The sequence below is a fragment of the Plasmodium gallinaceum genome (genome assembly GCF_900005855.1).
Source record: "Plasmodium gallinaceum strain 8A genome assembly, contig: PGAL8A_v1_108, whole genome shotgun sequence".
Taxonomy (NCBI): Eukaryota; Apicomplexa; class Aconoidasida; order Haemosporida; family Plasmodiidae; genus Plasmodium; species Plasmodium gallinaceum.
Window position 1 is genome coordinate 577,532 of NW_021628228.1, and position 26,398 is coordinate 603,929.

Consider the following 26,398-nt stretch of genomic DNA (forward strand, 5'->3'; position numbering starts at 1 on the left):
GTAAAAAAAAAAAAAAAAAAAATTACAAAATAAAGGAAAAAAAAAAAAAAAAAAAAAGCTAATATTAATTCAATAAATTTATTTTTAATTCATAAGAATAAATTTTTAAATTATATATTTTTAAAATCAAAAATATGAGAAAAAAAGAAATAAGTTGTAAATAAAACAAAACAAAAATGAAAATATTAATACATAAATGTTTCATTATTATTATTATCATTTAATGGGAGAATAAAATATACATATTAATTATTCCTTTAAATAATTTAATAATCATATAAAAAAAAAAAAAAAAAAACAAAAAAATAAAATATATAAATATATTTTATTTTTCTTCTTCTCTATCGGTGATAGTAAAAAATAGATGAAATTAATGATAATAAAAAAAAAAGCAAAAAAAAATTTACATATGAGCAATTATAAAAAGAAGTTTTGACAATATATAATATATGTTCAAAATTTTTTTTTTTTTTACCTTCTTTTGTTGTTTTAAATGTATTTAACTTAATTTTTTTATAAGAGACAACATTCTTATTTACATTAGAGTTTTCTATTATGTATTTATAAATAGGTGGAATAATGCCTATTATTCTTTTACTATTCTTTTTAACTTTAAAATTACCAAGTGGTAATATATTTTTTTTTTTTGTTGCAAAATTTAAATAAATAAATTTATCTTTTTGAATACCACATTTTTGTATACATAGAAACATAATATGTTTTGCCATCTTATGAAAAATTTTTTCAAATTTTTTTTTCTGTATTTCTCTTTTTCTTTTTTCAATTATATAATCTTTTTTACTTTTTACATTAGCATACTGAATGATATAATATTTTTTTTTTGATTTTATATTATATTTATTACATATAAATTCATAATTTACAATAAAATCATAAAATACATATTCAAAAAAATTTTCAACGAGTAAATGTTTCTTTATAATTTTATTATTTATGTCTAAATTATTACACAAAATAGAATATGGATAATGTAAATAAATATTATCATCTTTATTATATTTATTTTTTTTCAGGTTGTAATAGTCTTTATTATATAATTCATTTGAATCTTTCTTATTTAAGATATTATTAATATACTCATTATATGATTCAATATTATTATTATATATGTTAAAATTATACGAATCAGTAAAATAACCTTTTTTCTCAAAATCATTAATAAATTTACTATTTATACAATTTGAATTGTAACTAACGATACTACTGATATTGTTGTTTCTATAATTTGTTATATTTAAATTTTGCTTAAATTTTTTATCAAAATTATTCATACTATCACTGTATTTTAGATTAGTATTCTGTATGCCATTTTCACAATATAAAACACCATTGGTGTCTTCTTCATTTTGATATTTTATTTCATTTCTTACATTATTATATGTATAAAAATTCAAAAGAGATTTTTCAACCGTTTGATTCATTAATTCTTCTTGTTTTGTTTTATAATTAAAATGATGCAAAATAAATGGATAACTATATATAGGAGAAAAAGGGGGAAATGATATATTTTTTTTGATTTTTTTTAAAAATGAATTAAATGGTAGTTTATAATTCATATAATAATATGTTTTTTTTATAATATCTTCAACATTTATATCTTTCCATTTCATATTTTGAAAAATATAATGAGTTTCTGAATATAAATTATTATAACATTGATGCCTTTTTCTTTTATTTGCTATTTGTAACAATTCAGCTTTTTTATATAAAATAATAGAACCTGTAAAATATATAATAAAAATCCCATTGTTTGATAATAATGTATCAAAAATCCTAGCTAATTTATCAAATTCTGTAAATACATGAGAATAATACGTAACTACCCAACTTAGACAAAAAAAAAACTCGCTACCATTTAATTTAAGAGAATTTTCATAATTTTCTGATTTGCTTATAGACTTTTTATTATGTTTTGTATTTTCATATTCTTGCTCTTTTTGCAATAAACAAAAAACATCATATACCTCTTTATCTAAGTATTTTAATAATAAGCCAATACTTTTAAATGTATTTTTAATGGAAACATCTAATGATAAAGTTAAATAATCAATCATATAAAATAAAAGGAATCTTTCACATAACAAATAAACTATGTATTCTTTTTTCTCTTTTTTTTTTTTATATTCTATATATTTTTCTAAATTTATGTTTTTAATCAAACAAATTTTCTCAATATATTTTTCTTCCATCACAAACATATTATAAATAATATTTTGAAATAAACCATAATTCAACTTTTTTTTTTTTTTTTTTTTTACATAATTACTATTATTATTAATAAAATTTTCTGTTTTCGATAATGAATTAAAACTTTCATTATATTCATCATATTTATTATCATTTGATTTATTTTTTTTTAATTTTTTTTGATTGCAATATATACTATTATTATCAAAATTTTCTTTAAATAAAAAAAAATTTCCATTATATTCGTTTGTTTCTTTTTCAGGATAACTAATAAAATAATCTCTATTATTTTTATACTTCTTTGAAAAAATTTTATTGCATATTTTATTTACTACATATTTTGAAATAAAACGTTCTAAGAATACATATTTTTTATATCTTAAAAAAAACTTATGAAAATACAAAGTTATAAAAACAAGACAAACATCATGAACACCTTGTGCATAATATATTTTATTTGAGTGCTTATATAAAATACTACATATAATATTTTTTAATATATATTGATATTTTTTTTTTATTTCAAATATATTATTTTTATGAACATTCCATGTATTAACACTTCTTTTAACATCCTTTTTTACTTGAATTCGTTCATTTTCATCAAGTAGGACACTATCAATTATCCATTTTCTTAAATTTGAATTTAAATTATAATTATGTTTAATATTATACTTTAAATATGAGAAAATATCTTTTTTACATTTTGAATGATCTTTTCTGGTGATAAAATCCACTATATATAAATCTATTTCTAATAAATTATTATAAATTATTTTCAGCAGCTTAATTATAAATTTTTTATTTTTCTTCTTATTACATATACCTTTATTTTTTTCCTTATCAATGTTTATTAAATAATTTATTATTTTCCAAAATTTTTCATGAATACTTTTTTTCAACTTTTTATCTAATTCTGAGATATTTTTCTTATTCATCTTTTCGTTTCTTTTTCTTTTTTTATTAAGAATGGGAAAATTATATACATTTGAATTTTTATTAGGAATAATTTTTCCTTCATTACAATAAGAAAAAAAATGAAGTGGAGATTTTTTTTTTTTGCTTCCTGAATTTTGTGTTATATTAATGCTATTAGAAGATCTGGAGAATGAAGATGATAAAGAAGATGAAGAATAAGATGATGTTGATGAAGTATAAGATGATGTAGATGAAGAATAAAAATCTAAAGTTGAATTCCCTAAAGATGATAATTGAAAAGAAAATGGATTAAAATATGATGATGAAGAAATAGTAGATTTTGAAGATGATGAAGAAGATTTTACTGAAAAACGAAATAATTCTTCTCCATAATTATTTCCATTGCCTTTATATTTATTTAATGATTTCCTTTTTATTATTTTATGCTTCCTATTATCCTTTATTTCATTTAATGAAATTACATTGTTATTTTTAGAAATCCTTAATTTTTCTTTATTATGAATAATATCATTATTTTTTGCATCATTATTTGATTTATTTCCATTTTCTTCTTCATTTCTATATATATTATAATTACAATGTTTTTTATCTCTATTTTTTCTTCTCAAATTATGTATCTCCTCGTTATATTTCATGTCATTATTAAAAATTTTTTTTTTTTCTTTTTTATCTGTATTATAGAAATAAATATTTTTTTTGTTTTGTATATCTAATGATTTTATCTTTTTTGAATTAAACTTATATAAATCACTTTTATTTTTTTCTTCATCGTTAATCCACTTTAATTTAAAGTATTTAAGAGAATTAATATATTTAAATTTTTTTTTTTTTTTTCTACACAATATTGATATAGGATGATCATTATAATTTTTTTCTTTTGATAAATTTATATTAAATCCTAGTAATAATAACCAAAGCTTTTGTCTTAATTTGTTATTTTGAAAACCACCTTGAGTAAAAGAAAAAAACTTTATTAATTCATAAAGTTTTTTTTTTTCATTAGTTGTTACATTTTCATAAATTTTTAAAATTTTCTTTAAATTCTCTAATTTTTCATCATTTTTTTTACAATATTTATTAAAATAATTTTTGTAAATCGCTACATTGTTAAACAAATATAATTTTTTATCATCTTTATTATTCTTAATGAAATGCTTCTGTTTATATACATATCCATTTCTTTTTTTTATATAAAATTTTTTTTTATCAAATAATTCTGTATCACTAAAATTTTTATCCCTATTTACTGAATATTTTAATTTAATTTTTTTTTTTTTTTTATACAAAATATCAAAATCTAAGCAGCTGTAATAGCCTTTTTCCCTTTTTTTTTTTAAAGGAACTTTCATATTATAATTTAGACTTTTATATTATACATCCATTTATATTTACAAAGAAAAAAAAAAAAAAAAAAAAAAAAAAAAAATCATCAATTTTTTTGAAAAAAAAAAAAAAAAAAAANAATTTTTTTTTTTTTTTTTTTTTTTTTTTTGAATCAAAAAATAAAAATAATCATATGAAAAACTTATAAAAGTAAAATTAAATATATTAAAAGAAAATTATAAAAAAAAAAAAAATATATCCTAATTTTTTTTTTTTTTTTTTTTTTTTGCACTTATTTAACAGTTATATTTTAAAATTAAGTAAAAATCAATTTTATGAAAATAGATAAGTACACATTATTTTTTGTGTAACTATTTTAGATTCAAATAATATATATTTATTTTCCTTATCTTCTATAACATTGTAGATAAAATAATTTAATTATAATTATTTTCTTTTTTATCTACTAGAAAAAATATAAAATGTATTCATAATAAATTAAGCATAAAATTAAAATGATTAAGTTGTAGAAAAAAGGTGAATTTTATAATATTTTTTTAATACATTTGGAATTTTAAAACAATAACAAAAAAAAAATAAAATATATGACTAAAAAAAAAATAAAATAAAACAAAAAAAAAAAAAAAGTTTTTAGTTATATTTAAAATTAGTTTTATTTACTTCTATAAATTTAAAACTCAATTTTATAATAACAAATCAATAAAATATTATATAGTAATATGTTACCTTTTAATAAATAGAAAATTAAACATATACATTTAATACGAACAACTCATTTATTATATGTACATATAAATATATATATATATATGTATAATATACTTTTCCTTAATATATATATATTTTAAATTATTATGTAATTGTTTTTTTTTTTTTTTCTTAAAAATATTTAAATTGGAAATATTACTTTTGCTGTCTATTATACAAACATATTTTAACTGTTCTAAATAATTATAATAAATTAAGTTTTTAGACTAATAAAAATACTTTAATATGTTCTTTTAAATTAAAATTTTCATTTACATCTTTTATTTTCATTTTTCCTTTTTTTTCCTTATCTTAAATATTTTAAGGAATGATATATATTATTCACTTTCAAAAAAAAAAAAAAAAAATAAAATTTATTATAAACAAAACTTCTAGTATATTTAAACATTTATATAAATTATCTTATAATTTATCTATAATAATAAAAAAAAAAAAAAAAAATAGTAAAAAATAAAAATAGAAATTAAAAGTTAATATAATAAATATATATGCATTAAATTATATATTTTTTTTTTTTTTTTTTTTTTTTTTTTTTTGGGTATTTTTTATATATAATTTTGAAAAAAATGGTTTTCAAATAAGTTTTAATAAATTATTTTAAAAATATTTATATAAATTATTTAATAAAAGATTATTTTTCACTAAAACGTTACATTTAAATAAAGTAAAACTTTTATTTAATAAAACTGATTTTAATTTTAAAAGAAGTTATTTCATTAAAATTTTATTTATATCTTAACGAAAGGAATATAATTTTTTAAAAAACATTAAAAAAAGAAAAATTCCGTATTTTAAATTTATTTGATAATTCATTGAAAATGCCATTAAATGTTCAGGTTAATTTTTATTATAATTAATGTATTTATGTGAATAAAAAAATATAAAAAAAAAAAAAAAAAAAAAAGACTAAATTTAAATATTTTTTATGATAATGAATTTATAGGGAGGAAAAAAAAAGCCACTGAAAGCTCCAAAAAAGGGAACAACAGAAATAACAGAAGAAGAAAAATCATTTAAAAAAGAAATGGCAGAGAAAAAAAAGTAAAAAAAAAGAGGAGATAATAATGTTTTTATATTATATAGAAAATTAAAAGTACATTTATGCATATACCTTTTAAAAGATTTCTATGAAATAATTAAATAATAAAGCATAAATATATTTTATAAATTTTTAAATTAATAATAATGGACATTTTTATTTTTAAATTAATGTAAGATAATGTTATTATACACTCTTTTTTTTTTTTTTTTTTTGTTGTTAATTATGCAGAGCTGAGGAAGAAGCTAAACAAAAGTTATTAAAAGCAAAAAAAAAATAATTGAAATTATTTGACAGCTATAAAAAAAAGGAAAATATTTTTTGAAAATATCAATGTTTTTATTAAATCAAGTCATTTTTTTAAATAATGGAACATTAAAAAAGAATAACTATAAAAAAAATATTTATAAAAAAGTAAAAGAATAAATAATGTGCACTTTTTTTTTTTTTTTTTTCATTCAATCTATATTTATAGTTTAGTATACTTTTTTTTTTTATTTTACATATTTTCCGTTCAATTTTAATATGTAATTTATTCGCATGAAAACTAGTAAAAATATAATTTAAAAATAGAAAAAAAAATAACTTTTTAATGTTAAAAATGAAATATAAACATAAAAAAGAAATATTTTAAGGAAATTAAAATAGAAAAAGAAATTTTTTGTATACTGTTGCAGTTCATTTTTAAAATATAAAATATAAAACATCTACTACTTTATAAAATATATTTCATACAAAAAGGCCATTTAAAATGAAAAAAAATATTAACGAAAAAATATTCATAAAAATGAATTAAAATAACATACAAAAATTTAATAATATTATATATAAAATAAATTAATAATAAATTGTATCATTTATATTTCATTATCTTAAAGTAATGATAAGGAAATTATACAAAAAATAACATATTTATAAAATTATTTTCCTCTCTTTAAGTTATCTCTTTTTTTATTAATATTTCATTATTTAATCTTAATATAATAAAAAATTAAAAATTATCATATCTTTATTGCATATATTTTTAATACTAAAAAAAATTGGGTAATTTTTATAGTTCTATATATATATATATATATATATATATATATATATATATATTGGCCATTTTTTCTTTACTTATTTATTTGTTTATTTTTTATTTATTTAAAAATTTAATAATTATTTATAATTTTTGTATAATTACACAAATATATATATATATATATATATATATATATATATATATATATATATATATATGTAAATTTTTAAATATTCCACACTAAATTAAAATATATTTTTATTAAATATATTTTTTTTCTACATCATACATGTGAATGCTATATTTAATATTCTATTTATATATATATATATAAATGAATATAACTAATATACCCCTTTATCACTACAAAAATACTAAAAAAAAAAAAAAAATTATATTAAAAAAAATTATCAGTGCGTAAAAAAAAGAACAAAAAAATAATTAAATATTACAAGAAATTCATAAAATTTTTTATAAAAAAATTCATTAAAAAATGAACATATAAAAATAATAATGGTACAACAAAAAAGGAAATGAACAAAATTTCATCAAATTGAAATATACAAAAATAAGAAACCTTAAAAATATTTAAAAAATTTTACAATTTTAAAATATCATTTATATTATTGTATTTTATTTTTTATTTTGATATATTTAAATAACATTAATTGAAAAAATGGCAGTAGGAAAAAATAAAAGAACATCAAAGGGAAAAAAAGGAGGAAAAAAAAAAGTTACTGATGTTTTTACAAAAAAGGAATGGTATGATCTTAAAGCTCCCAAAATGTTTTTAGTAAGAAATTTTGGAAAAACATTAGTAACAAAAACTATTGGAAAAAGTAAGTGAAAAGTTTCAAAAAAAAATATCTTAATTTTTTAATGTATTTTTTTTTTTGTTTTTATTCTATTTATATATTTTTTGTTTTTTTTTTTTTTTTTTTTTTAATTATAATCCTTTATAATTCATTAATTTTTTTTTTTTTTATGTTAAATATTATGAGAAATCCTTTATTAGTATATATATATTTGTTTTTAAGTTTGTATTAATCAACAATATCTTTTACTTATTTATTTAATTTTTATATTCACACAACTAGTAATTATTATATATCTTTTTATATATTATATGAATATTTTTTATTTAAATTTTTCTCTGAAATATAGAATTAGCAACGGATAGCTTAAGAGGAAGAATATATGAAGTCAATTTAGCTGATTTAAATAATGATGAAGATCAAGCACATAAAAAAATAAAATTGAGTTGTGAACATATTATTAATAGAGATTGTTATACTGATTTCTGTGGTTTAAGTATAACAAGAGATAAGTTATGCTCGTTAATTAGAAAAGGATATACATTAATAGAGGGATTTACTGATGTAAAAACTATTGATAATTATCATTTAAGAATGTTTTGTATTGCCTTTACAAAGAAAAGACAAAATCAGACAAAAACAACTTGCTACGCTCAAACTAGCCAAATAAAAAAAATTAGAAAAAAGATGGTAGATATTATGAATGCAGAAGCTAGCAAAGTTTTATTAAAAGATTTAGTAAAAAAATTCATACCAGAATCTATAGGAAAAGAAATTGAAAAACAATGTAAGAAAATATTTCCATTACAAAATGTTTTAATTAGAAAAGTTAAAATTTTAAAAAAACCTAAATTAGATATTTCTAAACTGATGGAATTGCACACGGAACCAAAAGAAGATTCAGGAAAAAATGTTAAAGCTTTACCAGAATCAAAAGAAGCAACCAACATTTTGACGGCTGAACTTAAACATTAAAATGTTATTTTTCCTATATATTTATATGTTATTTTATAAATATATATATATTATGCACATTTAAATGTTTTTTTTATATTTATATATTTATTCATTCAATTTAAATACGTGTGTAGATTTAATTTTTTTATGAATTAATTTATTAATGCACCTTTTTTTTTTTTTTTTTTTTTTATAAATTTATAATATATTATATATTATATATGAAATATATATCTTTTAAAAAAACAAATAAAAAATTTAATTCAAAAATATTCAATTAGAAAACATTTCTTATTTTCTCATAGTTAAATAAAAGGGATTTATATATGAATTATGTATAATTTAAACAATTAATAGGAAAATCTCTTATTAAAAAGGGAAGTCGAATATTTTTACTTTATTTTATCATCTTTTTTATTAATATCTTGCAATCTTATTAATAATGGCTTTAAATCTATTATAAAATAAAATGGTGTTTAAAAATGAGTAATTAATAAAAACTATAAAAAAAAAAAAGAAAAGAAAAGAAAAATAAAAGATAATTCATTTAGAAATATATTAAGACCTTCTTCATATTGATATTGAATATGAGTTTTTTTAAATATCTCTTTTATTTTAATTAATATGTCCTTAAAAAAAAAAAAAAATTATAAAAAAATGTATAAATATTTTTTTATTAGCTTTATATGAAATATTAATTTTTACATTTATCATATGTGAATGTTTTATAATTTCACATTCTACTTCTTCTATCTGATGATGAAGATCTTTTTTCTTTTCTTCTATTACTAAATTTTTATTTTTAAGAATAATCTCCTTCTCTCTTCTAAGCTCTACTATTTTTTTTTAAGGATTTTAAAAATGGTTTTTAATAATGTTATATAAGGGTATAGAAAGAAAAAATAAATAAAACATAAACATAAAATATTTAAATATTATTACATATTTCACTATATGATCTTTCTGACAACATTTTTAAATCATTTAACATTTCATATATTTCCTTTTCAATGTTCTTGTATTGATTCAAAATTTGTTCATATTCATTTTTAAAGTTTTCATAACTAGTTTTATTTTCTATTTCTAATTTCTTAATATTTTCTAATTTATTTTCTCTCTGTTCTTTTAAACTTTTCATAATTATTGTTTTTGACACTAATTAAAGAAAAATCAGAAGAAAAGACAGAATATTATTTATTCATTTTTTTTTTTTTTATTAAATAAAGAGAAAAAGAAAAAACTAAATAAAAAATAAAATTAATACCCAAATCATTTTTCATAGATTCTATTTTTTCTTTTAATTCTTTAGCTTTCATTAATTGTTCATCATCCTTTTTTTTATTTTTGCTTATTACTGATTTCATTTTCACATGTATTTTTTAAAGGAAAAGGAATTTTAAGAAATATACAGAAAGAATTATTTTATATATTGAAGAATAAGAAAAAAAAAAAAAAAAATATCACTAAAATTACAAAAATAATATGAGAAATTATATTGTTTTTATTAATTTATAAAGTAAAATCATTTTTTTTTTTTTTTTTTTTTTTTTGCATAATTTCCATAAAAGAGTAATAATTGATTTATTATTTATTATTTCTTACTTTAAAAAAAAAATATTTACGTAATAAGAAATACCTCATTATTTAAAATTTTTGTATTAAAAAAAAATAATGAAATTATTTAGACAAAAATAAAAAAAAAAACTAAATATGGATTTTTTTTTCACTTCTATAATTTTTCATTTAAGGATCTTATTATTTTATAAACTTAAATACATAAAATTATTTTCTATTTTTTTTTTTTTTTTAAATATAAGTTTACATTAAATATATGTTTTACATATGCAAAAATATATCTTAGAAAAAATTTTAAAATATGTTTTTTTTCTGCTCCTATTTTGCATTTATTTGTACTGCAAAAATTCAAACAATATTATAAACATATATATATATATAAATATATTAAAACATAAAATAAATGTTTAAAGGATATAAATATTTAAATAGATTAAATTGTGTGTATAAATTAACGTATGAATTAATAATAATAATAATAAAAAATATTTTCACATTATTTTTTATTTTTGAAAATTAAAATTACTTAATTATAAGTATTTAAATGAAAAATGTTTGAAAAAAAAAAAATTTTAAATGTTATAAAAATAAAAGATGAAAAATCCATGTTCATATCTTCATAATATTTAATATTTTTTTTTTTTAAAAAAAAAAAAAAAAAAACTTTAAATTATTTAGCGAAATTTAATATTGAAAGGATATATTTTTGTTTTTAAAAAATATTGATGTTTCATTTCTTGTTTTTTCTAATTTTAAAAAATTTATTATTCTAATTTTAATAATTTATGATTAAACTTAAAAGAAAACAACATAACTTATATTTATATTCCAAATAAATTTTTGATGTTTTTGTTTTAACCTTATATACTTAAGGAAAATGTTTAAAATTTGCGTTTTATACTATAATAATGAATGACAACAACGAAAAATCAAATTTTATTATTTCGAATGATAATGAAAATCTTCATAAAGAAAAATATAAAAGTGAAAGTGAATCTACTTTCGTATTTGAAAAAAATAAACAAAAAAAGAATATGTATGATGATTATGAAAAAAATAAATATTCCAATTATTCAAATTTTAAAAATTATGTAAATAGAAATATTACAACAAAGGATAGTACACTTAATAATAGATCAAATATATGTGTAAATGTAAATCAAAATGCATATAAAAAATACTTACATGGTGAAATAAATAAGAAAAATGTTAGAAATGAAAGTTTAAAAAATAGTTATATGAAGTCAAATTTTTATAATTATAATAATTTAATGAAAAACACAAAAAAAGTAAATCAAAATGCTTATTCTGAAGATCAAAAAATTAAAAAAAAAAAAAGAAAAAGAAATAATAACAATAGTAATAATAATAATAGCAGTAATAATAATAATAATAATAACGATGATCATATTATAAATAACTACAATAATAATAATATTACAAATAGTAATAACAGTAATAATAATAATAATAATAATCATAACAATTTTAATAACAATGACAATATTAATAGTAATTTTAATAATACTAACATGAGTAACGAAAATTATATAAATTCGAATTATAATTTTAATAGTTATAGCAAAAAAGAAAATTATAGTAATAAGGGAAGTAGAAATATCAACAACCTACAAAAAAATGATACAAAAAATATGAACAAAAATAAGAAAAATAGGAAGAACATTATAGAAAATAAAACAAATGAATCCAATTTTAATTTATCTAATTCAATAAAAGATAATGATAATTTTTATAATATAAACAAAAATATCAATAATACTAAGAACAATTTTTTTTCTAACGAAGATAATAATTGTAACAAATCAAACCAAAATAACAAAAACAATAAATATACATATAATAATAACTTAACTTATAAAAAGAAATTTAATAAAATAACTCTTTCAAATAAGAGTAATGTTGAAAATTCTACTAGTGTAAAAAATAGTAGGTTTCCACATTTAATTTTTATGAAAAATTCTAAAAACACAGAAGAAGAAATGATAGAAACAAAAAATAGAAATAAGGAATATAAAAAATTTGAAATTAAGAATATGCCTGTAAATAAAATTGTTTCGGATAATTGTGAAAATAAAAAAAATAATTTAAGTAATATTTATAATTATAATATAATGACATCAAACGACAACGATAATGATAATAATAATAATAATAATAATAATAATAATAATAATAATTACACTTTTAGTAGCGAGAAAAATTGTTTAAATGAAACGAATAACTATTATGGTAATAATAATAAAAATAAAGAAATTTCAAGTAATAACAAACTTAATAATAATTTTAATATAAATATTCACAAGAAGAATATATTGAATAGAAACATCAAAAAAGTATTTTGTGAAAATAATATAAAAGGTAGTAAGATGTATAATGATGATATGGAAGTTAATAACAATAATAGTTTCAGTAGAAATAAAAGTGATGCAATTAATAATTTGAAAATTGTGAATAATACTAATATTAATAATGATAATAATAACAGTAATGATTTGGTGGCAAATTTAAACAATTTTTCTTATAGAGATAATAATTCAGATTCATTTAAAGATGAAACATTATATACTGAAAATAATAATTCAAATATCATAAAAATGTTATCTAAATATTTAAACAATATAAACAGTAAGGGTGTAAATGATTTGAGTATGATGCATAATGAGATATTCGCAAATAAAAATTATGAAACATTAAGAAACATTCTTAATACCAGGAAGAATTCTGATAATTCATCTAAAATGAATTATCTTTCTAATGAATATTCTAAGGAAAATCAAAAAGAAAATAATATCATAAGTAAAGAATGTTTTAATCAGGGTTTTAAAATTAATAATAAGCAATTTATGGAGAATAGTAATACGCGAACTGCTAATAATTTCAATATTTGTATTGATAAAAATGAATATTCAAATAATATGAATTATAATTTAGGTAACAAAAGAAATATGAATATTTTAGAAGAACAAACTATTTTCAACAATAACCACAATATATGTAAAGATACTAATGAAAATAACATGATCATAAATACTAAGCGAAATTTAGAAAAGGTTGAAAACAAGATAATAAATAGATCACATAATTCTCATTATAATACAATAGATAAAAATATACCAATAAATAAAATGAGTAATATTTGTAAGTTTAAAGAAAACATATGTGAAGAAAATAATAAGAAAAATAAAACTGAAAATAAAACGAAGAGTGAAATATGTAGTTATTCTAAAAAAAGTGAAGAAATAAAAGAAAAATGGAGTAAAATAATTCTAAAATGTAAAAACATGAACATATTAAATAACTTCAATAAAATAGACACAATAAAAGATAGTATACATATTGTTGATATTTTTAAAATATCTCTGTTTAATGACGCTAGTTATTATCTTCGTAAAAATATTTTCTATAACAATTATAAAAATATATCAATACATAACAAAAAATTTTTATTTTTAGAAAATATGTTTAAATTTAATAAAATAAAAGATAAAAGTGAACTAACTGTAGAAGAATTACCAATAAATTTTAAGAATTTTTTGTATTTTTTTAATAATTTTTATCAAATTACAGAGAATTATAGAAATAAAATATGTTTTTTTCTCTTATATAAAATTATAATTATGAACGAAGATGATGAAGAATATGGAAACTATTATAATTTAACTTTAAAAATATTAAATAAAAATACGCTTATTCTTTTTTTGTTTTTGTTAATTAATCTAATGAAAAATTATTCCTTAAAGAAGACTTATTTCGTAAACTTAATAGAAAGGTTATTACCAATTATAACAAAAAATGAAAAAACAACAAAAAAAAATAAAAATAAAACATTTTTTAATATTTTATATTTTAAATTATTTCGCATAATTTTTGACAAAATTGAAAGTTTTCAAAATCACAAAAAGCATTTGTTATTGTTATTTTTAAGATATATAAAAAATTTCTTATTAAATATATGCTCTTCATTTTTAATTACACAATATATATTTATTAAATGTATTGATTTAATGAATAAATATAATAACCAAAAATATATTTTAATTAAAACTTTATCAATGGAAATATTCTTGCAGCTGTGGAATAATGAATCCCTAAAGTTATATATTTTAAAAATAGGTAAACCATTAATTCGTTTTTTAATTTTTATAAGCAATATTGAATATATAAATAAGAATATTTTATCATTTATTTTATCTCCAATTGAAAATTCTAATCAGTTGGAGATTAAAAGAAATTTATCCAATTATTTCTACAATAATAAATTTTATATACTAAAAAGAAAAAAACTAAAACATTACTTAAGGAAGTTTAAAGAAAGAAATAAATATTCTCTATTTTTATCAATTAATGATTCTATTAAAAATGTGGAAGAAATACATCTAGAAAATTTAGATAATCATAAAGAAAATGAAACTAATAATATTAACATAGATGTAAATAAGGCAAAAATCAATATTGATACACTATTGGATTGCATTTTTGAAATAAAAAATGGTTACAACTATTTCAAAATATTATTGACTCATGAAGAAAAAAAATATCTAAATTTTTTAATTAATATGAATAATCAAAATAATAATTTTCATTTTAATTTATTTTATAATTTGTTTATACAAAATAACCTTCTAAATTTAATTCATGAAAATAAATTGATATACTATATTGAATATATAAAAAATAATATTTTAAAAAAAGAAAAAGCAGTAAATTTTTTTAAAGAAAACATAAAAATACATGGTTTAAAAAGTTTAAATGAAAATCTTATATATGAAAACATTGAAAGAAATAATAAAAGAAAAAATGAGTTTTTAACAAATGATGAATGTTCAAAAAAAATGAAAAATAATGAAACCAAAAATGTAAGGAATGAAAATGATATTATTAACTATGATAAAATTTTAAATAATTACTATGAAGATAATGGTAATGATTGTACCTATTTAAAGGAAAAAATCATGTATGATATACATGAAATAATTAAAATAAGTAACTGTGTTTTATCTAAAATATATTGCTCTCATATAAAATTAAGTTTTTTTTTTAATATATTTTTTTATAAAACTTATGATATTTATAAAATTTTATCAAGTTCCTTATCAGTTTATAGTAGAAAATTTAAGAATTTTAGAAAAGAAAATCAAAAAATTATAAGATTTATGAATCTAAATAATATAACTCATTTCTTAACAGTCAAATTTTTGCTAAAATTGTTAAATGAAATAAAAAGTGTAAATTATAATATATTTTTTCTAAAGAAAGAAAAAAAAAAAAAAAAAAGAGAAACTTCTTTGGATTTTTATTCTTGTTATAAATTTTTAGAATATGCATTAAAAAAGGATATTAATATGGTTAATATATTTTTAAATTATTTGAATAAAATAATTTTACATCTTTATGAAAAAAAAAGAGAAAATATAGTTTTAAGCGTTATAATAACATTCACTATTTATAATTTTTTAACATTTATTGATAAAAAAAGTAATATCATTGAAGACTTAGAATTACTGAATTTAAGTGATATAAGTAATTATATTCATAAGCACTGTTTAATAGGATTATTATTAAAAGAAAATAATTTTTATATTGATAATGAAATAGAATATATTAATATTGATGATGTATATAATTATGAATTAAAAAATCATTTGAAATATATACCTAGAAATATTAACAAAGAAATTTTTGAATTAGTTAATTTTAAAAAATTTGTATTTCAAAAAGGAAACTATAAAAAAATAGAAATTATAAAAATACTTAAAAAAAATATGGTGAACAACCTATACACATCAGAAATATTGAATTATATATATTACAGTAGTTTATATTTATTGATTCATTTAATTTTTAATATACGATTTTATTATAATATTCTTCATAAAACGTATAAAAAAAATGCGTATTATTTTAATAATGAAAGTTGCTATATTTTAAAGAATAGATATATTTTTAAAACAACTAGGAATATAAATAATTATAATAATCTTATAACAGAAAAAAAAAAGAGTTGTTTTAACGGAGAAAATAATGATGATAAGTTCTTAATTTTTTTGAAATTTAAAAAGGAAAACTATGAAAACTATTTAAAAAAAAAAATATATATAATAAAATTTTATAGTAAAATAAAAAGAAGTATAATTAAAAATTTTAAATGTTCTTTATTAGCTAATAATGTAAATAAATATATTAAAAATTTGAATCATGATAAAATATTTTTAGATATAATATTTAAATTTGATAATTCATCCTTTTTTATGTACAATTTTAATTTAGAATTATATGAAAGCAAAAATTATCAAAATGAATTTAAGGAAAAATTTTATGAAATAGAGGAAAGAGAATGTAATAGTTTACATCCAAAAGATAACATAAAAAAAAAATTTGAAAATGAGGAAGACAATCAGGAACAAACGTGTAAAAAAATAGAAAATGATAAATATGATTTATTTAATGATAATAACTATAATTTAAATTTTTTGAAAAAAATAAAGAACATATATTACTTTGTTGAAGAAATAAATAAAATAATATTCTACATGATTCACAATGAAAAAACTGTTTATAGTACTATTGAATGCTTAATTGAAAATTCAAAATCTATTAATGAAAATAATTTTTGTATGGAATTTCATTTTTATGAAATTGATAACGATGCAAATAATACAGAAAAAGAAAATATAGATTATAAAAAAACATTCAATGGAAAAGATAATAGTAATTATTTGAGTGAAATAATTATAAATGATAACAAAAATGATAATGTAAGTCATGTAAATAACTTAAATAAGTATAAATTTTTAAGTAATCAAAATACAAGAGAAAAGTATAAAGGTATTTTATGTGTTTTTAAGTATAGCAATAAAAAAGATAGTTCTATTATTTATATTAATGAATTATTAGATTATATTATCTGTACAATTATAAAAACAAATTACAAAAAAGAGAAAATTCTGTATTGGTCAGAATTTTTTTATAATGCTAAAAACTTTGGATTAATTAATTTCCACATTTTCTTTTATTTATGTTCTTTAATTAAAAGTTTGAGTAAATGTGATGATAATTATAATATAATCAAAATAAAAGTAAAAATTTGTGAAAAATTGTATTTTTTATATTTATTTAAAATATGCTTTCTTTTAAATATTAGTATATATGAAACATTTGACTTTTTAATTTCATCCATAAGTATTTTACTTAATCACGAATTTTTTAAATTTTATTTGAATAAAAAAATTTACAGTATAGAAAAAGAAAAACAAAATATGATTAGAACATTTTTAAATTTTATTGAGAAAGAATTAGAATATTCTATTCATAATTATGATCAATCATTATTTATGGATAGCATTAAATATATAAGTGATTCTATTTTTTTAAAAAAAAGTATAAAATTGTTAGTTTTTAAGAGTTATTGTTTTATTAACATTATTTTACATACCTTGCCTTTAAAGAATATTATAATTGATATGAACAATATAAAATATTTAGAATTTTCAAAAAAAAAAAAAAATGTGGATGAGTTTTTAGAAAAATATAAACTAAATCATTCAAATATAAAAGATGACAAAGCAAAAAGCGTAGAATTAATAAATATTGACGAATTAAATGAAAATATATATGGCTATAATAAATGTAAATTTGAAGAAACAAGCCTTAATGATAAATTAAATATATCAAACCAAGCTAATGGAAATGAAATAAATAGCGAAAAAAGTGAAAGAAAAATAGAGAAGCAAATTTCCCATAATATAACAAATGAAATTGAAATAATCGATACATATGTAAAAGAAGTAAGTGATAATGATGAATATTTTAATACATCAAATCACTCGGAAAAATTTAGTGCATCATCTACTGAAACGGAAAAAATTTATGATCATTTGGAAAACTTTAAAAGTCAGGAAAAAAACAAAATAAATTTAATTAATGAACATGTAAGGAAAAAAAAAAAAAAATTGTGGATTTTTAAAATTTTAAAATTTTTTTATTATAGATCATTTTTATGTTTTACAAAAAATAAATCAGATGAAGAACATTTTTACGAAAGAAGAAAAAATTTTATTTATTTTTTTTTCCCAAAAATTTTCATAAAAGGAAAAGAAAATTCCATTGGAATTAATAATCAACTTCATAAATTAATTAAAAAATTGATAAAAGATTGTAATTTCTTAAATATATGTAAGCAGGCTTTTTTGTTAAAATGGTTATGTCTTAGAATATTTATTTTACAGAAATATAAATATAAAACTTTTAATTCCTCTGAAATTTTTCTGTTTATATATAAAAAACTAAATTCAATTGAAAATGAAGAATATTTTAATTTCAATATTATGTCAGATACTTCCTTAATTTTTTCTGATAACATAGATACTAAATACACATTTAATATTTTTATTTCTTACATTCCTAAACAAATTCTTGATCTTATTAAAAAATATTATAAATCATATAGAGAAGAAAATAAAAAAAATTATCAACTAAATGTTTTGGATGATGAAAAAAAGGGAGAAGTGTTATTTAATCAGATAAATGTTTATTTGGTTTATTTTATAATATCTTTTTATCCTTATTTTATGCATTCACTTTTTCCTTACGATGTATTTTTTAAATTATTTAAAATATATTTCAACTTATATTTAATTAATAAAAAAACCAATACACATTCAATAAATTCACCTATATATTTAATACTTTTAATACTTGTAAGACATATGCATTTAAGTAAGTATTTAATTTTTTCTTATTTTTCTACCTTAAAAAATTATTTAAAGACAAGCGATTTATCAAATATATTTCTATTGGACACATTAACTTATGATAATGTAGTGTTATATTTAAGGTAAAGAAAAATATATAATAAATAAGAAGTAATATATATATATATATATAATTGTATAACATTTTTTGTAAGTTTATTTTTAATTATTTTGCTTAATTTAAATATATTTTATCTTTTTAGGGAAAGCGTAGAATATTTTTTGCAAAATAATAAAAAAGAAGAATTTATATTTGACGACTTAAAAATTACTTATAGTACAAATTCTATTTTGTTGTTCTACCATATGTTAATTAGTAACTTTTATTAATAAAATATTAGTTTTTTTTTTTTTTTTTTTTTTTTCATTGTAGAAAAATAATTTTAAAATATGTAAAAAATACATTAATTTTTTCAAAATAAAATCAAAATTAGTATTTTTTTTTTTTAATTATTTGTATATATATATAGTTTATTTTTTTATTTTTTTTTGTTATTTACACCTTATTTTTATTTTTAGTTTATTCTCTTCTGTTCTATATTATTCTTTTTTTTTTTTTTTTTTTTTTTTTTTTTTACTAATTTAAAAAATTTCGTGTTTTTATTTTATTTACACACATATTTTTAAATTTTTTAAATTTTTTATACATTTTTATTTTTTTTCATCTTTTATTTTTTTTCCAAGTAGTTTCAAATGTAACTGATTTATTTCATCAAAAATTATTTGTGTAAACAATAAAATAATTTTTAATTTATTTAAATCACTTTTATCTAATGATTTAAAATAATTTCTCTTATTATATCTAAAATATAAAATAAAATAAGTAACTATTAATATAATATTTATTGTAATAAAAATGGAATTTTTGTTATAGGAAGATAAAAACAGAAAATATTTAGAAAAAATACTAAATAACAGTTCAGGCTTTATGAAATTAAAATAAACTAATAAGTCATATCTCAGTAAAGAGATAAGAAAACCAAATAGAATAGCCATATATTTGAAAAAATAAAATTTTATTTTTTGAATTCTTAATGATTTATTTTTTTTAATTATCTCGTTATTATCAGAAATTTTTTTTAAACAGCTATCCTGAATTTTTTGTAAATCCTTTTTAAGCATATATATACTCTGATTTGTTTTTAAATCTATGCTTTCATCAATTCTAAATAATAACTCTTGAATCATGTTTAAATCTTTTACATCATCATTCTTCATTCGTATGGAACTTATATCAAAAGGATAAAAATTTTTTGGTTTTGCAAAATAGGAGCTTCTTTGTTCATTACCTAAAACGTAATTAGAATTTCTATTATTGAAATCACTATCAGTTATAATTGAATTACGAGTTATTTCATTTAACCCACTGAAGTTATTATTATTAACATAACCTATATTTTTGTTGTAGTTATTTGTTTTGTCTAACAGAATAAAATCAACTGGTATGCTCCTTCTTTGAGGGTTATTATTATTATTTGTATTAGTTTTAATGATTTCATTGTAATCATTATTTTCATATTGCATATTACAGCTGAATCTATTTCTTCTATTGTTATTATAATTTAAATTAGATTCATCATATTTCCATTTTTCTCTTTTAAACAAATCACAAGGAATTTCAGGTAAATATATTGTTAAAAATTCTAAAATTTTATATGAATTATTATGATTATATTTTGATTTGTTTTCCTCTTCTGAAGTGCTTAAATTATCTTCGCTTAAAAATTTTGTTTCATTAGGATTAAAGTAATTATTAACACTCGTGTAAATTAAATTACAGATAGTTGTCATAACTTCATATATTAATACAAAAAAAAAAATACTTAAATTTTTTATACAATCACCATAATGAACTTTTTTTTCATACAAATTATTTGAATTATTTTTTGTATAATTGTGACTTTTATTAGAGCAGTAATAATCACTATCTTTGTAAATTTGTTTTGATTCATTATAATTTTCATTTAATTTATCAAAAGAATTATTTAATTTTTCATATTTGCTATTTACTATATCTTTAATGTTTTCATTGTTATCTTTATAACTAAAACCTCTATATTTAAATTCCTCTTGGTAACAATTATTAGTAGAACTATTAATTTTGCGTATTGAATCAGTATTCATTATTTTTTCTTTAAATGAGCTATAGCTTTTTGTCATAATTTTTTTAAAAATACCTTCATTTGATTTCACAGAGCCTCTTGGGGAATTAAAGAAAGAGTTACTACTTTTTTCTTTAAATTGCATACTGTTATTTTTTATTTCTTTTTCTTCATCTTCTCTTACGTAAAAATAATTATTATAATTGTTACTTTGTAGAAAAGTATTCTTTTTTTCATCTATATTTTTATTACTTATCATTTTGGTTAGTAATTTAGGAAATAGTAGTATATTTTGAAACGATTTAATAGATTTATTAAAAAAAATATTTATTTTTTCTATTTTATTATTTCTAGATTTACCACTATTTTCTTTATTATGACTCCTTATAATATTATTATTTTTATATACTGAATTGCAATAGTCATCCAAAGAATTAATTTTAAAAATATTCAAATTTCTGAGAAAATATTGAGTTAGATAAAATACTACTCTGTAAAGATTAATTTTTTTCATTAGATCAATTCTTGTTAAACACATGGTAACTTTATTTATTTGATTATCTATTATATAATTTATAATCCTTAGTAGTCTTGTATTTATAGAATATTTATTAGAATCAATAAATATGAATATTAAATCAACATATTTTGATAAATTCATTATAATTTCATCATACTCTACGTCACTACTTTCATTTATGCCACTTGTATCAATAAAAGAAACTGAATTAACTCTATTCATATATTTAGTTAAATTGTTTTGGTAATAAATTTTTCCATATATATATTTTTTAATGTTATGAGCTTTCTTTCTTAATTTTTGAAAAGGTTTAAATAAATAATCACAATTTTCTCCCGAAAATATGATTTTCTTATTTTCGTTTGATAATTCATAATTTTTTTTATTTGAATCATAAAAATTATTATTTTTAAATTTACTTAATAAGCCGAATTGATAATTATCATTGTTCAATTTTTTAAAGTTAAATTTAAAATTATTTTTTATATCTACATAGGTTATTTGATTATGTTTATGAATAGAACTAGTATTTTGAACGTAATTTTCTGAAAACCAGTTAATAAAAGAACTTTTTCCACTTTGTGTATTTCCTAATAGTAAAACTGTAGTTTTTTTATGAAATACTGATATATCAACATTTAAATAATCACTTATTAAATTTAAATTTAAATCGTTAATACAAACATTATTATTATAATTATTCACAGTTTTTAAATTTTTATATTTTGATTCCTTGTAGTAAATATCATCAATACGATCTAGAACATCATATATAAAACCATCTTCACTATTAATTTCATGATTATTTCTTAAATTAATATTATTATCGTATTTTATTCTATCTTCACTTTTGCAACTATAACAACTAGCACTTTTATTATCATCACTTTTATCAGTATACACATTAGTTACTCTTTTATTTAACTCTATATTCATATCATACTGTTTCCTAAATCTATTATTTGCTAATAAATTATTATATTTTTCACATATTCTATTGTCTATTTTTTCTTCATTATTTATTTTTTCTTCTCTATTTTTATTTTTAATTGTCTCATCAATTTCATTCTTACTATCATCTTCATTATAGGCTTCATAATAATAATTATTATATGAATTAAAATTTAAATCAATTTCTTCTTCATCATATTCATCTACATCAAAATCGTCTTCTTCTTCTTCTTCCTCATCCTCATCTACTTTATAATCTTCATCCTCCTCATCACTATCGTCTTCATTTTCTTCATAGATATTATTATCTATATTTTCTTTTATATTAGAATATTTCATATTATTTTCACCATTATTTGTTAAAGTTTTATTTCCTTTTTTATCTATGTAATTTAATCTTTTATCTAATTCATTATGTTGATTCAGTAGACCTGTATTTTTTTTTTTATTATATAATATGTTTTTGTAATTATTTATATTTATCTTATTATTCTCATCATTCTCATCTTTTAAATACATTTTTAATTTGGAACAAAAAAAGAAAAAAAAAAAAAAAAAATTTTGTATATTGATATAAATATATGTTATTAATATATATAAGAATATAAAGTGTATATTTTAAATAAAATCTATAGAAATAAAAAAATTTATATAAAAGGTAAAATAATAAAGGAGCAAAATGATAAAAAAAAAAAAAAAATGCATATTAGCCAATTACATCAATAAGAACACTTTAATAATACTAATTATAATTAAATATTAAAAAAAAAAAAAAAAAAAAAAAAGATAAAGTTATCTTTAAGCAATTTTTAAATAAATTAGGATTTAATTTATTTATTTCAATTTATTATTTAGTATTTTTATGTAGTTTTAAAATTTTATTTTATTATTTGTCTCATTTTTTTTTTTTCATTTTTCCTTGAGCATCTAATGTTTCTAGAAAAAAAAATAACTTAATTATTGTTATAGGTTATTAAAAAATAAATAAATTAATGAATAGAAAAAATTAGACATAGTTCTTTTAAAAAAGAAATTCATTTAAAAATTGTTTTTAATGGGAAAAAAAAAAAAAAAAAAAAAAAAAAATAGACAGTATATTATAATTCAATAATCTCCTTTTTTATAATATTGCATACATTTTAAGAATTTTTAAATATAATACTTTTTTTTTTTTTTTTAACTTAAATTTATCGTAATTTATACATTAGGATGATTCAAAAATATCATCAAGAGATGTTTAAAAGAAATATTTATACATATATTTATATAAATTTTTCTTTTTTTTTTTTTTATCTGTATTTTTATTTATATCTTGTTTTCAAGTTTTTTGTTTTTAATTTTATTTTTAATTTGTATTAATTTAAAAAACAAAAAGGTATTTAATCTATATATTATAACAAGTCATCTTTATAATTTATTTTCTTTTGATTAATTATGCTAAAACTTGATAATGTAATACATAAGTAAATTTAAAATTTTGGTATTTCAATTTAAAAAAAAAAAAAAAAAAAAATACACAAATTTATAAATATTACACATTATTAAATGATGTCTTTTTTTTATATTATTAAGTTTTAAATTATTTAATTAATCTACATATAATTAATAATTAAATACAGAATTTTGAAATAAAAACTTTTAATCCATATTTGATACCTTTTCATTTATTCTTGTCAATTTTTTCATTGCATAAAACTTTTCATTCAAAAAAATGAGAAAAAAAAATTTAATAATCTACAAAAAGCTTAAAAATTATATTAAAATTCTAGAAAATAAAAGAGTCTTAAAAAAAAAGAAAAACAAAATTTTTTTTATAATATATATATTTGGAAGAGATTGTTACCACAGAAAATAAAAAAAAAAAAAAAAAAAAAAAAAAAATTAATACCTTTTATATATAAAAATATATAATTCTAATTTTATACAAAAAAAAAAAAAAATAAAATAAAATAAAAAGAAATGAAAATAAAATATAAATTTAAAAAATATGTAATTTTTATTCTACATCAAATTAAAAATAAATTTTTAAGGTTTTTAAATTTTGTTCTACATTAAAAAATTAAATGAATTTTTTTATCTACATTTTTACAATTTATTTTTTTTTCATTGTACTAAATGAACTTTTTTTACCTTTTATCAAAAAATAATATTTGTTGAATTTTTTTTTTTTTTTTTTTTTTTTTTTTCGATTAAGTAAATAAAAATATAAAAAACGAGAATGTTAACGAAGATGTTTACAAGATGTATAAAAATCTTTCAAAACCTTTCAAATGCAATTTAAATGTTAAATTATTGATTTTCAATAACTTAAGAAATTATTTTTATCATTGGAATAAATTAAAGAGATTTCTTCATAAAAGTTCAAAAAAAAACATTTTTCATATATTAAACATTTATAATAAATATGAACTTCTTCAAAAATTAGAGAAAACTAGTAAAAATATAGAAAACAAAAAGGAAATTTTTGAAACAAATAAAAATTACGTGAAAAGTAAATATACTCTAAATGATTTAAATAAATTTGTTTTTGTTAATGAAAATAATAAAAGCAAGGAAGAAAAAATAAATAAAAGTGAATCAAAAAATAATAAATATCCCATTTTAAATGATGATGAAATAAAGTTAGAAAAATTATTAAAAAAAAGAAACATTAAAAAAAGCATAATAACAATAACTGAAGAAGCTAAAAAAGAGATAAAAAAAATAATTGAGAATAATAATAAGGAAAATAAAAATAATAATCATGTTTTAAAATTATATTTTATTACTAAAGGATGTAATGGGTTAACACATTCTTTTAATTTTGTTGACAAAAATGCTATTAATAAAGATGATGAAATCATATATGATGATCACAAAACCATACTTCTAGTAATTGATAATAAATGTGTTTTATATGTTATCAATACAATACTTGATTATTACAAAGATGATTTAACAGAAAAATTTATTTTCAAAAATCCAAATATAACATCTATTTGCCCTTGTGGAACTAGTTTTCATTTTTCAAAAAAACAATAAATAAATAAAAATGAAAAACAAAATATATTAAAAAAAAAAAAAAAAAAAAAATTAAAAAATAAAAAATTTCTTTATTTTTTCTACGGGACTTAAAAATTATGTCTAAATTTATATATTTTTTTTTGTAATGTGTATATCCATATATTTGTATTCCTTCACCTTTATTTTTTTATTTATATTCTTAAATTTGTATCTTATTATGATTATTTGAAACTTAAAACACTTTTTATTGTGGCTTTAAAATTTTTTTTATTGAATGTTATTTTCTTTTTTCATAGTATCCATCAAATTATCAATATCAATTTCTCCTTCTTTGATATAATTTAAATCCTTAACAAAAAAAAAAAAAAAAAAAATAATAAAA

The 26,398-nt window shown here is 16.3% G+C and overlaps 8 protein-coding genes across 8 annotated transcripts in view; 4 read left to right on the forward strand and 4 right to left on the reverse strand.

The window, feature by feature from the left end:
* Positions 1-341: 341 nt before the first annotated feature.
* Positions 342-4,496, reverse strand: PGAL8A_00393200 (conserved Plasmodium protein, unknown function; the record flags this gene model as incomplete). The annotated part of the gene is made up of 1 exon (XM_028670281.1): positions 342-4,496. The coding sequence occupies one exon, from the start codon at positions 4,494-4,496 to the stop codon at positions 342-344; it is 4,155 nt and encodes a 1,384-aa protein (XP_028527049.1).
* Positions 4,497-6,077: 1,581 nt separating this feature from the next.
* On the forward strand, positions 6,078-6,578 carry TMA7 (translation machinery-associated protein 7, putative; the record flags this gene model as incomplete). Its single annotated transcript, XM_028670282.1, has 3 exons — positions 6,078-6,095; positions 6,203-6,300; positions 6,530-6,578. 3 exons carry the CDS (start codon positions 6,078-6,080, stop codon positions 6,576-6,578), a joined length of 165 nt encoding a protein of 54 aa, XP_028527050.1.
* A 1,420-nt stretch (positions 6,579-7,998) lies between these two features.
* On the forward strand, positions 7,999-9,112 carry PGAL8A_00393400 (40S ribosomal protein S3A, putative; the record flags this gene model as incomplete). The annotated part of the gene is made up of 2 exons (XM_028670283.1): positions 7,999-8,161; positions 8,487-9,112. 2 exons carry the CDS (start codon positions 7,999-8,001, stop codon positions 9,110-9,112), a joined length of 789 nt encoding a protein of 262 aa, XP_028527051.1.
* A 374-nt stretch (positions 9,113-9,486) lies between these two features.
* PGAL8A_00393500 (conserved Plasmodium protein, unknown function) lies at positions 9,487-10,458 on the reverse strand (the record flags this gene model as incomplete). Its single annotated transcript, XM_028670284.1, has 5 exons — positions 9,487-9,548; positions 9,660-9,723; positions 9,800-9,882; positions 10,046-10,249; positions 10,359-10,458. The coding sequence occupies 5 exons, from the start codon at positions 10,456-10,458 to the stop codon at positions 9,487-9,489; spliced, it is 513 nt and encodes a 170-aa protein (XP_028527052.1).
* Positions 10,459-11,577: 1,119 nt separating this feature from the next.
* On the forward strand, positions 11,578-19,770 carry PGAL8A_00393600 (conserved Plasmodium protein, unknown function; the record flags this gene model as incomplete). The annotated part of the gene is made up of 2 exons (XM_028670285.1): positions 11,578-19,523; positions 19,644-19,770. The coding sequence occupies 2 exons, from the start codon at positions 11,578-11,580 to the stop codon at positions 19,768-19,770; spliced, it is 8,073 nt and encodes a 2,690-aa protein (XP_028527053.1).
* A 321-nt stretch (positions 19,771-20,091) lies between these two features.
* PGAL8A_00393700 (conserved Plasmodium protein, unknown function) lies at positions 20,092-23,532 on the reverse strand (the record flags this gene model as incomplete). The annotated part of the gene is made up of 1 exon (XM_028670286.1): positions 20,092-23,532. One exon carries the CDS (start codon positions 23,530-23,532, stop codon positions 20,092-20,094), a length of 3,441 nt encoding a protein of 1,146 aa, XP_028527054.1.
* A 1,722-nt stretch (positions 23,533-25,254) lies between these two features.
* On the forward strand, positions 25,255-26,034 carry IscA2 (iron-sulfur assembly protein, putative; the record flags this gene model as incomplete). Its single annotated transcript, XM_028670287.1, has 1 exon — positions 25,255-26,034. The coding sequence occupies one exon, from the start codon at positions 25,255-25,257 to the stop codon at positions 26,032-26,034; it is 780 nt and encodes a 259-aa protein (XP_028527055.1).
* A 249-nt stretch (positions 26,035-26,283) lies between these two features.
* The window catches only part of PGAL8A_00393900 (regulator of initiation factor 2, putative), a gene marked incomplete at both ends in the record, with an annotated part of 3,573 nt that continues 3,458 nt past the window's right edge, over positions 26,284-26,398 (reverse strand). Inside the window, one exon of the mRNA XM_028670289.1 lies at positions 26,284-26,364. Within this exon, the coding sequence (XP_028527056.1) occupies positions 26,284-26,364 (81 nt within the window). The remainder of the gene's footprint in view (positions 26,365-26,398) is intronic.